This window comes from Cyprinodon tularosa, unplaced genomic scaffold (assembly GCF_016077235.1).
Source record: "Cyprinodon tularosa strain WSP-4 unplaced genomic scaffold, ASM1607723v1 ctg173, whole genome shotgun sequence".
NCBI classification, from domain to species: domain Eukaryota; kingdom Metazoa; phylum Chordata; class Actinopteri; order Cyprinodontiformes; family Cyprinodontidae; genus Cyprinodon; species Cyprinodon tularosa.
This window is the reverse complement of record NW_024038559.1, coordinates 240,193-254,323: the sequence shown is the minus strand read 5'-3', so window position 1 is coordinate 254,323 and position 14,131 is coordinate 240,193. Positions and strand designations below refer to the sequence as shown.

The window sequence follows — 14,131 nt, the reverse complement described above, 5'->3', positions numbered from 1 at the left end:
AGCAGACTACTACATCTGTACTGGTCATCACTGCTGTTCTGTGATTTAGTCTTTGTGGTTCTTGCTGTTTTCATTTTTTTTCGAAGTGGGGACGTGTTGGGAGTCTGACAGCGGGATTGCCTAAACAACTAATCATTACTTGTTTTAAAATAGAAGCATAACTGTACCTTTGCAATCTAACTTTCAACCCATGACTATGCAAGACCGGAAACTATTTTAATGAGCTATTCCATTTCTGATAAGAACAGGCAAATATCCAGTTAGAAATATGCCAAGGGTCATTTGGATTCTCTTCAACTTGCAGAGAGAAAAGCCTTCTTACCTTTGATTTTACCTTTTGTCTGTTGGAGAAATTAGCTTTAAATACCAATCTGCACCTACAGTTGGCACCTTAAGTTGTTTTTGTATTTATATTTTTTTAATACAGCAATATTCAGATGTATGTTTGCATATTGACAACAGGTCAGAGGAGTAGGTCAAATGGGTTATGTTGCTTTGTACTATTAGGCCACTGAATAAAGAGTGTTTCAGGTCATTAAATAATAATTTGACGCTTAATGGTTGCATGTTTTGTGAAGTTTCTGGCAAATTTAAAGGGACAAAGTGAGTAATCTGCAAGCTCAAAAAGCTTATTCTGATATCTAATCTATGAGAACAGCTGAGCTCAAGCTTTGTCTCTTTTATTCTCTTTGTTACAACTCTAAATAGTTATAACTCAAGGTATATACAGCAAACTAAAATCAACACAGGCCACAAAAGAACATTTCCAAGTGCTGAATATTATTTCATCCAATGTTAGTTTGTCTTCACAAAATCAACCTAAACACACATTTCAAAATGTTGCTGCGTCTGAAAACAGGACACTGGCACAAACAGGACAGCAGCCACTGAAATGACATCCTTGAATAATTTTACAGCAACATTTTTTCATCTCAGTCATTTTCCTTTGTGGAGCGGACACTTTTCATTGTTGCCCCTTTTTGTGCATCTGGTTTCAGCACTGGACAGAGGATCAGCGACTTGGCCCCTCTCTCAGTTTGGGCTTCTTTTTGGTTTCCTCCACTGGGATTGGACACAGCAATTAGAATTTTTTAATTGGTTGTCAAGCTCATTGGTGGTCTCAAAGACACTCGAAAGACATCGTAATATACAGCATTTCTGTTTCAAATGGACTTGGCAGGTGCTCTTTCAGAGTCTTTAGGCAGCATTTAAATACTGTAAACTGCAGTTTTCAGAACCTAATCCTTAACTATTGCAACTTTAGTGGCAAGCTGGCTCATTTTGAAGTCTTTATTTCAGTGTAAAGCCTATAGGCTTACAGGATATGGTCTAAGTCAGCCTAAAAGATTTCGTCTTCCACAAAACTTGAATCTGCATCTGCTCCACCTACGTTGATTTGATCTTCTCTCTGGACCTAGGTGAATCTCTTAGAGACTTTTACCACGGTTCTGGATGGGTAAAGAGTTCATATATCACTTGATTTGTACATGTCAGAGAGAAGCCTGGTAATAGGAACATTCCCGATGGTCTTTTTGAAGAAGACTTCCTCTATGGTGGAGGGGCTGACGGAGCGGAGTGCCGGGAGAAGGAGGAGCAGCTTCCCGAAGCGGCAGGGCTGAGTTGGGTACCTGAAACAGAGAAAACATCTAAATATTTACCAGGATCCATTTGGCTGATGTCAGGTCTACATAAAGCAAACAATGGTGGGTAGAAACAAATGAATTAGATTCTAACCTGCAGTGCCTCGTAAACCTCTAATCTAATAGTAAATTGATTTCATAGGCCAACACAAAATAGTGCATAACTTTGTAATAAGTGTAAGAAGATTTTTCATAAATGGATATTCTAAATGTTTGTAAAGAGTACTTTCTCAAAGTATAATTCAGGTCAACAAATCGTCATCAGATCCACCTTAATGTGTAATTAGAGATCATGTTACTGTGATTTACTTTACAGACATAAACAAAGCTCTTCTGTGAAGACCCTAAGAGTTTTGTTAAAGTATCTGTTAACAAACAGAATCATGACCACCACAGTAGAGAGATGACGTCACATTTGAAAGTGAATTATGTTATTAAACTATATTCCCAAGCTTTGAAATTATAATAACGTATTGTTCAGTGTTGAGACAGATAAGAAAAAGATATTTTTTTTTTCTTCCTAGGAGCCAAGAGACTGAAAGCAACTCCGGAGGAACCTAAAAGGTCCTCTTAACAGGTGTGCAAATTATATAATAGGAATTTTTCGTTTTATACTCCACAAATGTGACTTTATAGAAAAGCCACATTTCTATAAAGACTCTAACCCTGCTGTAGTTTGCTACAAGATAACAAACCATCAACATGAACCTGTTGATGGAGGTACTGTGGTCAAATCAAACCATTATGGGTTTAGATGCAAAATGGATTTGTAGTGGAAAATAATACAGAAGGTGAACCTGAAAACATTAATCATACAGGGAAATTTTGATGTAAAAGAACAAAAAGCTGGATGGATCTTAACACCAAGTAGTCCAAAGAATACCCACCAACTCAGGTTGGGGTTTATCATCCGTAAGAGCAAACAGCCAATGCTTCTATTAGAGTGGTCCAGCCATAGTCTGGATGTAAATCCAAAGTAAATTCTGCTTAAGAACGTAAACTGTTACAATGACTTTTAATGCAGATTATTTTGCTTCTGATCCCCAAAATCGTTGTTTGAAACTCCTATAAGACCCTCCATACTGTAAGTTAAGCTAAAACTTGGAACAAACCAACTAATGTATTTTAATGTAGATATAAGGTTTCAGTAGTTTTTTTATTTGTTTTTACTCATGGAAAAAGTTCAGTTAAATTCAATAATAGTACTCATCAAAGTTAACGATCAGTTCTTCTTGACGTGAGCTTAAAAAAAAGCTGCTTATGTGCATTTTAAACATATCCAATGAAAACAATCCTCTGAATAAAACTGTCCATCCTCTTTGCTAAAGTTCCTTAAAGCAAGTTCAATATAGAAGATAGCTATCAAAAAATATATTTATTTTTTAAAGACTTTATTCTAAAGTTTGGAGAGCTGAAAAAGTTTAATTTAGCTGGAAAGAGGGAAAATATTCTTGGCCACTGAAAGGTTTCAGTCTCCTGTTTTAGGTGTGCAAATCTGGAAGACGCATAAAGTGAATGTCTTGCTGCTCCAATAATGTGTTAGTGTTAACCATCATGAAACATGCTGGATGGTGTATTTAGTTGCATCTGTATACTATTATCATATAGATTTCCACTTGCAACAACAAAAAATGTTATCCTTTACTGTACATTACATTGTGTCATCCAGTTTTAACAAAACCTGGGTTCTACCAAGATGAATATCTTCATGGAAGACAATACTTTTGCACTACATTTAAAGTTTCTATTTTAAATACCTAGTGTGTATGTAGCTGTTAAGTGTGAGCTGTGCTTCATCTTGTAGAGCAGCGATGGCGCTGGCATTGCGGAAACTCCTTAATTCTGTGCTGCCTTGCGTGGGAACTGCAAAAAAAAAAAAGAAAAAGAAAAGAGGCTGTTTAGGTTTATGAAGCAGATTAACTTGAGACGGATAAGGCTGCAACTATCCACTCTGACTTTGTCAAACAGGTTTATTGGTTAGATTTCTCAGCGAACTGCTAACACACACCTGCTTTGAATGTTACGATGCATTTCAAACAAGCAAACTCTGTAGCGTCGAGGCGCATCTGTCGGAATCTGGTGACCACCTCTTGAAGTGCTTGAATCTCAGAAATGATCTTGTTCATCCGCTGCGACTCTGTGTTTTCTGTGTTCATTCCTATTGATGGAAATGAGTGAAAAGTGTCACAGTGAGGGGGAAAAAAATGCTGCACCACTACAGTCACACAATCTGATTAGGCACTTGTTTTGTTTCTGTAAGCTGCTTGAGTATTTGACCTACCAGAGACAGCAAGAAGAGTCGTGGAGTCCACAGGAATGGCCCACTGAGCAATGCCCAGAACAAACAGTTCCCTCCAGGCATCCTCCAACAGAATCAGCTGGAAAGACAATGATTGGTTGTAGCATGAATTAACAGACATATATGGAATCTCATCATGAGGAAGGTTTATTTAACAGTGTGCTTTTGCTTATATATCTTGTAGATCTTTGTCATAAAAAATTTTATTAGTGTTTCATAAACATACCAGATACATTCAGTCATTTTTTTTTTAGTTATTTCAGAGCACTTCAAGAGCTTAAATGTAGATATAAAAATTGGGATATGAGAGAAACATATATATATAATTAAGAAATAATAGCATAAAATAATAATAAATATATGTATATATAAACTTAGAGATGAAGCCCTTAACATGTTATTCATATTTATTTCAAGTTTTGAGATAGCTACTGAATTCAAAGCATACCTGATCAGATAAAGGCAGAGTGGAGAAAGCAGGGACGCTTTTGGCCCACTTGATGCTCATAAAGAGGAGGCGCGCAGCAGACTCACACACAGACTCCGTGGCTACCTCATACAGGTACATAGGGGTGCCGCTGACCTCATGGGGATACTGCCGAGTGTGAGAAATAAAAACCGCCACGTGTCACAGATCTTGATCAATCACACTTTAGAGAACAGTAAACTACAAAGATCAAATTCCAAGCTCTGGCACCTGATTGTATAATAATGAGTGTTTCTTGTATGGGATTTGGAGAGAAAAACCTAATTGGTGGATTTGTGCTTCTTACAGGATGCTAAATCGGGACAAGAATTTCAGCTTCTAACCTCTGAGAGTGAAAAAAAAACACATTCTTATTTGGGGCAACTAAAACAGCCTCATAACACTTGAGTGTATGTTCAATTCATCATCTGTAAATAGACGTCTCTGTGTTAGGAAAAGAGTCTCCATGGTTTAAGGGTCCTAAAGGTTTAGGTCTATTAAAGGAAGCTAAGTCACAGCTTACATTGAAAACATGACAAGAAAACTTTTTGATATTAAAGAAAAAAATTCCACAAACGATGCTTTCACATATGTATTCATATCTCAGCAATTTGGGGGGAAAAAATGAAGGAATATACCTATTAAATATACATGATATAAATACAATGTTAAGCTTGTTAAGCTTGGACTAAACTTAATTATCATATTCTTATAGGGAAACTCAAAGTTGGAATGCTTGATGCAGAGCACTAAAGACCATTGAATCTTAAAAATAGTTCTCTCTATTTACAAAACGGATGTGTCTTTAATAGTCTGCTATTCTATGTAGACTGGGGATCTTTTTCCATAAACAACATACACTATATTGCCAAAAGTATTTGCTCACCCATCCAAATTATTGGAATCAGGTGTTCCAATCACTTCCATGGCCACAGGTGTATAAATTCAAGCACCTAGGCATGCAGACTGTTTTTACAAACATTTGTGAAAGAATGGGTCGCTCTCAGGAGCTCAGTGAATTCCAGCGTGGAACTGTGATAGGATGCCACCTGTGCAACAAATCCAGTCGTGAAATTTCCTCGCTCCTAAATATTCCACAGTCAACTGTCAGCTGTATTATAAGAAAATGGAAGTGTTTGGGAACGACAGCAACTCAGCCACGAAGTGGTAGGCCACGTAAACTGACGGAGCGGGGTCAGCGGATGCTGACGCGCATAGTGCGAAGAGGTCGCCAACTTTCTGCAGAGTCAATCACTACAGACCTCCAAACTTCATGTGGCCTTCAGATTAGCTCAAGAACAGTGCGCAGAGAGCTTCATGGAATGGGTTTCCATGGTCGAGCAGCTGCATCCAAGCCATACATCACCAAGTGCAATGCAAAGCGTCGGATGCGGTGGTGTAAAGCACGCCGCCACTGGACTCTAGAGCAGTGGAGACGCGTTCTCTGGAGTGACGAATCGCGCTTCTCCATCTGGCAATCTGATGGACGGGTCTGGGTTTGGCGGTTGCCAGGAGAACGGTACTTGTCTGACTGCATTGTGCCAAGTGTAAAGTTTGGTGGAGGGGGGATTATGGTGTGAGGTTGTTTTTCAGGAGCTGGGCTTGGCCCCTTAGTTCCAGTGAAAGGAACTCTGAATGCTTCAGCATACCAAGACATTTTGGACAATTCCATGCTCCCAACTTTGTGGGAACAGTTTGAAGCTGGCCCCTTCCTCTTCCAACATGACTGTGCACCAGTGCACAAAGCAAGGTCCATAAAGACATGGATGACAGAGTCTGGTGTGGATGAACTTGACTGGCCTGCACAGAGTCCTGACCTCAACCCGATAGAACACCTTTGGGATGAATTAGAGCGGAGACTGAGAGCCAGGCCTTCTCGTCCAACATCAGTGTGCGACCTCACAAATGCGCTTCTGGAAGAATGGTCAAAAATTCCCATAAACACACTCCTAAACCTTGTGGACAGCCTTCCCAGAAGAGTTGAAGCTGTTCTAGCTGCAAAGGGTGGACCGACGTCATATTGAACCCTATGGATTAGGAACGGGATGTCACTTAAGCTCATATGTGAGTCAAGGCAGGTGAGCAAATACTTTTGGCAATATAGTGTATTTTCTTTTTTTCGTATTATACATTTTTTAGTAATTTATAATTGCAAAATCTGATAAATCATACTTAAACATTGTTTTTATTACCTCAACCTGCCAGGAAATGCAAATGGAAATGAGCCTAAATGGCTGAATTTGCATGATGGACTGAATTGGTTATGCTAATTTGTCTCTATTGTCCCTTTTCAATAAATACAGCAAATTAAGCAAAAAATTGAAAGCCATTTTTTATGATGTCACAGTTTTTGAAAATAAATTTTAACCAATAAAAAAAAAGGATTGGTGCACGCAGGACGTTTTTAAGGGGTAATCCTGGTATTTTCAGAGTGGCACAACAAAAACAAAAGCCAGATCATTATTTTCGGGGATTTATTCTGTTTTTTTTTTTTGTTTTTTTTTTTGTTTTTTGTATGGGGTTGAAACTCCAAAGCAGCACTATATGAAAAAAAAAATTGTAAATAGTTTATAAACCAAATAGTTAAGGCTTATTTTCTCCAGTCCTAATACTAACAGGGGTAATAAATCTTGTCAGGGCCCTTTATATCTGCTTAACTTTAAAAACAGCTTTAGCAAAACTGTGTCATTTGTTAAAAAACATTTTCCAGTCTATTTCATTATTCTGTGTTAGGTTCTATATTTCTGGTGGCATTCCAATTTTTGGTTTATTTTTTTTTTAGCTTTATATTTTCTAGTCCATGTAGTCATGTTGGTGAGGATTACACAAATAATGTGTTTCAATGAGATTACTGTTAAAATGAATAAATATATACAAATAAATAAATAAAGCAGTGGATTTAAAAGTGATCCATAGCTTTTAATTTTTTTTTATAATTGCAATTAATGTCCATGTAACAACTTAAATAGAAACATCAAACTTTCAGTAAAGAGACTAAAGAATGATATTAAATTGTACCTTAGGTGTGGGTTGTGCCAAACCCACGATGGCCTGTCTTTCTGGCGTGGTGGCCACTGAGCTCATCTCCAGGTTGTGAGGATCCAGCTGCGTAACAGTGGTGAAGAAAGGAGGCCCGGGTAGTGAGGATCCCGGGAAATGGGTCGAAGAGCCGTTCATCTCTTTGTGGCCCCGGAAATAAAGGGCGACTTGTTTGCGGATGGTGGACGTCCGGGGCCCCCTTTCATGCTGGACGGCTGTGAAGTGGGACAGCGAGCATACAGTTATAGTTCAAGGAATAGTTCCTTTGAAAAAAAGGGGAAACAATCTAATCTACTTTCATTGACAGCCTTTGTAAAAAGTGGCTTATTTTATTTTAATCTAAAGTAAAGAACAGAAATACAACCAATAATGAGGTTTTTATTTATTATAGCTTTAAGCAGAGTTTTACGCATGGAGTCTGTTCCCAGGTAATATCCATGACCCAACAGATCCCATCTTTTCCAGCAAGGATGCGCTGGAGCCAAGAAGGCAGCTCCTAGTTTATCCGGAAATGTCTGAATATTTGTTGATATTTTATTGGCAAAGTTTTTCTTTAATCTTAAAAAGCAACTCAAAGTCAGACACAAGCATCTGAAAAGGTTAAATCTGAAAAAAAGATACATATTTATGTTACTATTAAGATTATTTGTTGCTTATTTGCTCCGACTGCATTTCTCTAATTTTAGGATAACAATAATATACATTTTATAGGATTTAAAAGCTTACAAAAAGTCAAGAACTCTCATTGTCGTTCAGGTGCTTTTTAGCAGCAGATAAGGAAAAAAAAAGTTTGCCATAGATTAAATCAATTTTGCAACTTAGTAGTAATTCAAATAATAAAGTCTTTTATTTTTGGACTGTCTAATATAAAAGAGAAAACCCGCCCCCTATTTAGGAGGCACCAGTGCAGCAAACAAGTCCAAGCAATTAACTTATATTAAAAGCTGCAACCGACGTCCCTTTTAAAACAAGTAAATAGCAGGTAATTATCTGCTTCTTTGCAGCTTTCATTAACAGCCTTAATAAACTTTTTTTTTTCCACCAGGGAATCAAACGCCGCAGCATGGCGTGTCTATAGTCACAGCCATAATTAAATCAAGCCCATTTACCGTCTTTATTCATGTTCACTTCCAGACACTTTTTCAGACGGCACGCTCTGCATTGGTTCCTGTGAGTTTTGTCAACGGGACAGCCACCCTGCGCAGAGACAACAGGGGAAAAGAAGGGGGAGGAAGGGAGAAAACAAGATAAAAAAGAAGGTTAAAACGAAATCCTCCGGCTATTATCCTCCTAGGAGGCAATCCTCCAGGTAAAAGATCATGCTATTATCTTGCAGTTATGGAGCCCGCTCCCCTGTGGCTCTAGTGCGGCCTCATCCCACATGGATAAGTACTCGATCCCGCCCTCTGCCGCCTTAAATCCTCGCCTGGGAATCATCACAATAGATTGGATTACACCTGATGTATTAGAGCCGCACTGTGTTTAGGCCGGTACTTAATGGTGCAGGCATGACACAATTAGGCTCATCAAGGTAAATTTAACAAACCGACCAAAAGGAGGGAAAGAGGGAGATATAAAAAACCCGTGCGTAAAATGCGCATTCACTGCGTAATAACATGAAAGTGCCTTTTTTTTTCAAGAGAAACAGCCATTTATTTAATGTAGAAATTGTTTTACTGGAAAAATAACAGATTCCACAGGCTTAATGTGACTGCATATTTACTTGTGCAAAAAAAAAAAAAAAAAAAAGTTGAAGGTCTTTTTGAACTCTCAGAGGTCTCCTCACCTGTGAGCCCGACTTGCACACATAGGTTCGGTTCCTCCGGATGCTCCTCTTGAAGAATCCAGAGCAGCCGTCGCATGCGTAAACACCGTAGTGTTTCCCTGAGCTGCGATCGCCGCACACTTTGCAAGGGATGTCCAGAATCCGACCTTGGAGATGCCAAAATATTAGTTGGAAAGCATCCAAAATCAACATTCAGTCAAATCCGGTGTAAAATGACACGTGATGATACAGTGATTTTGATCTGTTTTTATGTAGTATTGTGATTCATACTTTTATATTTCATTGTCAAAAAAAAAAAAACTGCATGAGATAAATTGTGTGAAAAACTTTTTTGGGGGCACACACTGCACGGCCAACCGTGACCATGGGAATTCACTGGAGCATATTTCGGGAATAAAGTCCGGTGGGAAGCGTCATATCTGAGCTCCCTAAGACAATAGCCCGAGGGGCACAATGGAGACATTAGGGGAAAGTGTTAACTTAATGATTTTCCCCCATTGAACCTCATCTGACTGCCTGGATCTCGACAAGCTGCCAACTCCACTTCATAATGGGACTCGACAGCTGCTTTATCCCGCAGGTCTATAGGCCCCAGGATTAGGGAGTGACACTGCACTGCGAGAATAATGCGCACCAACTCGTTTCACCAACTCAAATGAAGTGTATGTAAATCGAACTCAGTGTAGATAAAAAAAAAAAGTGATTTTTTTTTTTTGGGTGAAGATTTTGTATTCAAATCTGTTGAAAAAGAACTATATTTGTATGCATATGAGGGGGCTTTTTTTTCTTTGACTCTGAAGGGAAAAGCCGTCTATGTAATTACACTGACGTTTTGCCACCTGCTCATTGATGCACCAGTGACCCGTCAAAAAGGGTAGCATGGGAATAACTAGTGGGCAGCAAAAACAATGACTTCAGGGGAGAGTTATACGACTTCAATTGGCTGTTGATTCACAATCAGAGAGCCGTGGGGACTAGTTATCTATAGCCAACAGCGTCCACCTTACAGCCTTTAGGATGGTCAGATTAAATTCTACTTTTTTTATTTTCGAAAATATAAATTATTTAAAAAGTCAGTAATCTATCAAAACTTATTCGCTATATTCTTTCTATAATATATTAATAAATAGATATATATGAAACAATTACAAGGAAAATGTTGTAGCTTCAATTTCCATACATTTAGAAAAATCTAATAAAAGTTAGATTTTATGAAACTTTCATTCAGTTAAAAAAAACACAAAACAAATATAATTAGGACTACTAAACCGTAGACATTTATTGTCAATTTAATACATCGGCGCCGATTTTTGTTGTGGATAAATGGGAACTGTATTTAGTTTCCCACCCTAGGGGTCCAATGCGTTTCCATTGTGCGCACTAATTGCTTGAAAATATATGGCAGATTCTATTAACGTAATAACCATCAAGGCGAAAATAAAAAAATGAATTATATTTCTGGAGAATTTAAGGTCTGATACTGGGAGGTAAAAGTGAATCCAAATTACACTTAAACTCCCTGATAATAAAAAAAACAACAAAAAACAACATCCATGTTAAGCAGCGCAGCTATTTATTACAAAACTCCCCCCAAAAAACAAACAAACAAGCAATTCAATAAATAAAAAAGAAGCAGAAAAACGAGAAATGTCATTGCATGTATATTTGATTCAAATTTAATGGAGAAACATGTTTAACTTGCTCTTTTTTAACGATGAGAAATTAGATTTTTCTTAGCATTATTAAGGCCTTTTGCAGTCATGTTTACAAATGTTACAAACCGCAATCAAAAGGCCGATAAACAAAAACAAAATCACACATATTCAATCAAAGCGTTTACGTTTCACAGATTTCCAGATACCAAAGTTTAAACCTAATCTGTGCAGTTTTAGAAGGATAATTTAGATAAAATATTTATTTTTGAATACAATCTTTTAAATCCGGAAGATCAAGTTGGCTATAATTTAAACTTAAACATGAACAGAATTGTCATAATTTCTTGCATTTTTTAAAATATTCTTTACTTATTTACTTGTTTCTGAAGAGCTTACCCAGGATGTAAATGCAGGCAACAAGTGGTACAAAGGATGAGGTCTAATTCTTAACATAAGTCCTCTTTTTGCAGTTTCTTTTCTTTTGAAATCGGGAAGACAAACATTTGACACATAACTAAATCAAATGTAGCTTCAAATCATTATTTATGAATATCTCAAATAATCATAATTCTTGTGGAGAAGCTGTAGCAAAAATTGAAGAAAATGTGCATAGAAGAAAAAACAGTTAAGCAAAGGGGCCCTGCTTAGACTGCTGAATATAGTGGAGGGATGTCGGTTAATTGAGGGGAACTTACTTGATTTGACGTTCAGAATATCCAAACAGCCACTTGTTGAACCAGCGGGTTTGCTCATCATGGATCCTCACTTGTATTTTACAGTCTCTGAATATAAACTTTCCTTTTAATGTTCTGTTTAATGAATAGAACAGGATCACTGCTAAAGAGGAAACGGTGCGTCTAAAAAGTCCAGTTAGAAGCTTGACAGTTTCCTTAAAAAGCTCCAGAGGAAAACTGAGCGCCTGACTTTCCTCTCAGCACCACCGCCTTCATCACAGCCGGACCAGAACCCTGCATGCAAGAGAGTCACAGCCGGCTATCTGTGACCGTCGCGCTCCGGCAGGTCGGTGCGCATAAGCCTGCGCGTAAAGTTGGACGATTGAGGAGAAAAGAAACCGCTGACTGCGGAGGACCCGCGGAGCGCCTGAGCCGCTGCAGAAACAGAATAAAAAAGTTCAATTTGGCCAAAGAAAAAAAAAAAAGTCGAGCCTAATATGTGGTAAACACACCAGGACGCGAAGTGACTTTGTGATGCGAGTCCCCCTGAATCAGCGTCGGTAATATTTATGAGAAGTGTCAAGGGGGGGTGGGAGAGACTGGAGGGTGGAGAGCTGCACTTCCTTCATCCACTTGGCTTTCTACACCAAACTCCAGCCTGACGTCACCGGGAGTGCGAGGGTGTGTGCGTGTTTGGATGATGTTTAAAGGCGATTGGGTGTGATGAATCGAGATGCAAAGTCCCTGGAGGAAAAGGGTTTTGCATGAGAATTTTTCTAAAATATATTTAAAATTATATTTTAGTGTTTCTTTTTTTTTTATTGAGAGTTTTAAAATATTTTGACAAGCCATCCGTTTTGAAAAAAAGCAATTTTCTCATGCTGTTTGGAGGGAGAAAACCACAGCGCGTCTCCAAAGTTTCCAGAGACAGAATTTGTAACTTCTCTTTTGATTATTTGTTCTTATTTTCAGGAATGCTTTGCGCAACAAGCAGATTTCTGTGTATTAATGGTAAAATTTGGATAATTAGATAATGACCTTCTGGGAATTGGATATCATCGCACATATATGAAGAGTAAATTTAACGAAAGCGGGACATCTTTTTTTTTTATGGAAAACAAAATGATCCAGTCCGACAATTAAAATTCACCCACAGCCAATTTGACCCCCTCTTTCTCTCTCTGAGGGGTGTTCCTCAGAGAGGGCGGGTGTCTGTGTATGCACCGCTTTTCTCCCGTTCATGCCTTGTTTTAAAGCCATTGTGAGCTTCACTCCCTACAGTTGTTTTTCCAGCCTGTTGCACTTTTTTTTTTTGAGCGGGAGTTTGATTCATTTAAAATTTTTCTTCACTTATTTAAAGGCCTTACAATACTGGCTATATCAATTAGTTTACAGCTTGAATTCAAAACTCAAGAGGCCAATAGAAAAAAAGAAAAAAAAAAAGAAAAAAAAATGACATTAAAAACCAACAAATCAACTTTTCAAAATAAAATAAAGGATAATGCGAAATGTTGTCTAGATTTTAAAACATATCGGAATGTTTCGCTTTATTCAAAAGTTTATAAAATGTACATATTTTTCTATATATATAGATTTACTGAAAAATATAATTAATGCATCAATATGTTATTATTATTATTTAGCTATTTCTCAATATAAACCTCTATTGTGACACCTCTAAAAACCTTAATTTGACACTTTATTTTTTTTAAATCTGGTAATAAATTAGGTTATACATTTTTAGACCTTGATAAATTGTGTGACTACTTAAAGGTGCTTATAATTAGAAAGATATCGTTCATATTTAATGTGACCTTGTAAATGAAAATCCAACAATCTCAGATTCCTTCTGAGCTGAGACATTCCCATAGTTACATCCCGATCAATCTGGTTTTATTAGTTTGCAGCCCTCCGCTCTCAGTACCCCCTACTGCCTCGATGCGGTTCGGGACCCCTGGGTGCAGGGGCCCTTCCGGACCAAGTCCAGGGGTCAGTCAGCGGGCCTGCATGGAGGGCCGCGACCTTGACAGCTTGCTGCGCCTTCGCTGGGTAACTCTGCAAATCCATATTCCGTTTTTTAATTGTGTCTATTCCCACGGTGCACCCAGGGCCATATGGACCCACAAAGTGTCGATCTTAGCAGACAGGGGTGCGGCGCAGAGGCAGTTAATTGCAATTAGGCATTGTTGCGTCCTCCAACCTGCCTTTCAGCTGCACGGCTGTAAGGCTGGAGCCTAATACAGTAAGGCTGACATGGAATCACCCCTATATTGCTTTGATTTGCCTGAAGGGACTCGTGGAGAGCTGTAGATCTGAAATGCAACATTAAAAAGCCACATATTAAGATTTTTATAGAATTTACAAAAATAAAACTGCAGAAGAGATCAGATTCATTATATCAAGCATGCTTAATTGATCATTAAATTAGCCAAAAATGGATTTTTAGTAATCAGATTTGTCGGGTATTTCTAAATGTGTGGCTATAGGATGTGTATGTGTGAGTGTGTGTGGGTGGCTGTCGGGGTGTGTGAATGCTGAATGTGTGACATAATCTCCTTAACTCGTCCTAATC

General features: G+C 38.1%; 1 protein-coding gene across 1 annotated transcript; it reads right to left on the bottom strand.

Annotated features, from left to right (window-relative positions):
* Positions 1-664: 664 nt before the first annotated feature.
* On the bottom strand, positions 665-12,148 carry nr2e1 (nuclear receptor subfamily 2, group E, member 1). Its single transcript, XM_038281648.1, has 9 exons — positions 11,581-12,148; positions 9,231-9,376; positions 8,554-8,641; positions 7,424-7,659; positions 4,388-4,534; positions 3,922-4,018; positions 3,649-3,798; positions 3,398-3,503; positions 665-1,628 (listed from the first exon to the last, which is right to left on the bottom strand). Exons 1-9 carry the CDS (start codon positions 11,639-11,641, stop codon positions 1,466-1,468), a joined length of 1,194 nt encoding a protein of 397 aa, XP_038137576.1. The 5' UTR covers positions 11,642-12,148; the 3' UTR covers positions 665-1,465.
* Between the last annotated feature and the right edge of the window lie 1,983 nt (positions 12,149-14,131).